Consider the following 3,456-nt stretch of genomic DNA (forward strand, 5'->3'; position numbering starts at 1 on the left):
AAAAAAAAAAAAAAAAGGTTAAAACTTTTTGAAGAATTTGGTTGGTAGATACAACCGGGGAATGTGATAATTTCAATATTGTTGAAAGAAAATTCTATTTCAAATTGTGGAAACGAGAAATTTACTTTGTCCATCTTTATCCCATTTGAAGACTATAACCACAAATATAATTATAATTATGCATATATACTAATCTTATACAAACATGTATAAGATACGTGCTCAATACTTACACATAACACATTTACACACGTCTAATGCGCGCAAAATATTTGCATACAATCGATGCATTATCACGAATATTACATCCTTTGGATCACTTACTAAATATGTCCTTTTTCTGTCTTTTCTATATTTTATATTTGACGGGTTTTATAATATGAATCAATCAACAACAAATTTTGGATCTTTTTTTCTGTTGTTTAAATAAAAGGATTATAAGGGAATAGAGGTAGAGCTTAAACCCCTGCTCTCTAGGACTGAAAGAGAGACGTGTATTTCATCTTCTGCAGCAGTGATGCTATTTTACGCCAAAAACTTGGGTTCTTGAGTGATTATTATGTGAGATTTATAGTTCTCTTTTTCTGTAAGGGTTTGTAAGATAGAGTTAAGAGAAGGGTGTAATTCTTTATTTTCTATGGCGAATAATGATAAGAAGTAGAAGGCTGCTGAGGTTTATTCAATCCAGTTTTCTCTCTTATTTGCTGTTCTCTGTTCTTACTTGATTTCTGTAGAAGATTGTGTTTGGTGAAATCGCGTGTTGTGCAATCTTGATTGTTTTCTTTGTTCCTGTTGGTATGCACTGGTGTTTAGAATGGAAGAGGTTTGAGTTCTTATTTGGCAATTATATACAGTGCGAGAATGAGCACATAGCTTGCCATAGTTGCTGCTCTTCGTCTTCAAGTAAATGTAAATCTTGTGCTCCATCTGCCAGCTTTAAGCGCTGCCAAATCCTCGAGAAAATTATCCAGTCGCTTGGAGGATCATGCAAATATCTGAAATACGGGCCTTGTTCATGCCCAATCGAGGGCTGCAACTACTATGGTCCACTGATGCAGCTATCCATGCACTTGAGCGGCCAACATAGAGATTCTATCACATGCTTCAGGTACAATAAGTTGTACTCCATTACCTTGAGATATGACGAAAGGTTCTGCGTTCTTCAAGAAATGAGTGATGGAGACATATTTCTGGTCGACAATGTCGAACATGATATTGGGAATATGGTCAGTGTTAGCCGGATAGGACCTTACACGTTTATCAGTCCCTTCTCAATTGAACTTAAGATTGAAGCTGTCAAATGGGTCCACTGGGATCAACTCTCACTGAGGCTTTCGTGTAAAATAGAAAGCATTCGCAGCCGGGTAGGTTACCAGCCTTCAACCAGAGACTTTCTTCTTGTTCCAAGTGGATATTTTGAAGGGGGTGAGGAATTTGAGTTGCTGTTCCGCATATCTCGTGCTGACGTCTGACTCGGTGGATTTCCCTTATGGATTTTGTTTTAGTTTCACGTTCTACAGATGTTCTACAGACATTTTTGTTTTGCAGCAAATGTATATGGATGACATAACTAGTAGCAGTTCTGAATGACCATGGAAGTTTTTTGTTTATGCTGGTATCTTAGCTATGGAGATTTGGTCTCAAATACTCTCTTTTCTTTTTTGATAATTTCAAAGTATGCAGTTAACTTATAGGCGATTATGATTTCTAACCATGCTATTATTTCAAGAAAATTTTCTTGTAGCCAAGTATGAATTAGGAGTGTGGGAGTATGCATATGGTGGATTATTACATTAGGATTGTCAGCCCAAAAATAAGGCATTAAGCATGTGCCTTCCTTCAGATTCAGGGGACAGGGATGTATTCTATAGTCCTTCTAATCCGATAACCCGTAAGGTTTTATCTCTTTTCTTTAAAAAAAAAGAAAAAACTAGGCAAGGTTTACCCCTCTGTTTAGAATGTTGGATATCAAGTAATATTTTGAAATGAAATTTGCATGTACGAAACTGACTAGTCACCAGTGTTTTGTGTTCTAAAAAAGACATGGAAAGTAGCAAATAGTTAGGAATAACAAATGAGCAAGTTAAGGATCATCTTTGGGGACTCCAAGAGTGTTTAGGAATCTTTTCTATCTCATTGTAGAGCATCTTTTCTATCTCCAAGACAGCCATCTTGCTTAATTTGACATGGATAGTAACCTAAATAGTAAAAAAAAAAAAAAAAAAAGAACAAATCAATTCGGTGACATTAGAACGAATGTGCTGCGGTTCTTATTTCTCGTCGTTTTTGTTCTTTTTGTTTGTTTACCAATTCGTTGTCGTTTTGATTATTCTGGCTTTGCTAGTTGTCGTTATTTTCAGTGTATTGTCATTTTCGTATCCAAATATTCTTGCCCTTTCCCAATACAAATTGTTTTTTTATGCATTTCGAACGTTTTTGAATGTTGTTTCCTTTCTTTCTTTCTTTTTTAGTTTGATTTTGCTGGAAAGGATGTTCTTTATACTTTATGTTACGTTCTCATTTTCCTTCCAATAAACATGTTATCGTTTTCATTTATTGTCACTTCTAATTATTTGAGGTTTCTCAATTTTTAATATAATTTTCAATTTTGTTGACTTTTGTAAAGCTCCGTTTGGTTGGAGGGATAGAGAGTACGAATGATGGAAAGAGTTAGAAGGATGAAGAGTGTAATCTTTCTTGTTATTTAGTTGGATATAGAGAGAGTTGAAAAGATAAATGATAATTATTTATTTAATTATTATATTATCCATTTTGTTATTTTTTAATAATTTATTTTGGAGGATGGAAAAGTAATTTTAATTTTTATTTGAGTGGATTAGTCAATGGAAGGATTCAAAACTCCCTCCATATCTTATCTTCCTCCTTACCAAACTAAGAATTTACCCTCTCTCTCCACCACTCTTCGTAGTTACTCCTACCAAACATATCCTATATCCTGTGGTGATTTTGCCAGGTCATGTCCTACAAACCTGAAAGCTAAGCGCTTTTTTTTTTTTTTTTTTTTTTTTTTTTTTTTTTTTTTTAAACGAGAAAACAGGTTTTATTTTAAAGTTTGACTGTGGTTAGGACTCTTAACATAAACTAGGATTAGGATTGTCTGCCTATAAGTAAGGCATTTACCTTAAAGCTTCACATAGCAATTTCATTCCAAGATTTCCATGAGCCTTCTGTTCCGGTAAGTTCCTATTTCTTTATAAGAATTTAATGACTAATGTAGATAGCGTTTTAATGAGATTAAATTTTTGTTTGCTTAGTCTTTTACTTAAAATAGGATTCTTGAATATATTTTAATTAAGTAATTTTCTTTCCAAAAAATAAAAAAGCCTAGTGTTATGTTCTCAAAAAAAAAAAAAAAGAAAAAAAAAGAAAAAAGAAAGTAATAAAAAAACATATAATCAATGACGGGAGAAGTTTTCTTCTGCTAGTAATTTTGTC

At 33.4% G+C, this 3,456-nt stretch overlaps 1 protein-coding gene across 1 annotated transcript; it reads left to right on the plus strand.

The window, feature by feature from the left end:
- Window positions 1–734: 734 nt before the first annotated feature.
- Window positions 735–1,610, plus strand: LOC21384065 (E3 ubiquitin-protein ligase SINA-like 10; the record flags this gene model as incomplete). The annotated part of the gene is made up of 1 exon (XM_010094687.2): window positions 735–1,610. A coding segment is annotated over one exon (738 nt), but the record flags the coding sequence as incomplete, so codon positions are not given.
- Window positions 1,611–3,456: the final 1,846 nt, after the last annotated feature.

The sequence above is a fragment of the Morus notabilis genome, unplaced genomic scaffold (assembly GCF_000414095.1).
Source record: "Morus notabilis unplaced genomic scaffold, ASM41409v2 Scaffold6371, whole genome shotgun sequence".
In the NCBI taxonomy this organism is placed as follows: Eukaryota; Viridiplantae; Streptophyta; class Magnoliopsida; order Rosales; family Moraceae; genus Morus; species Morus notabilis.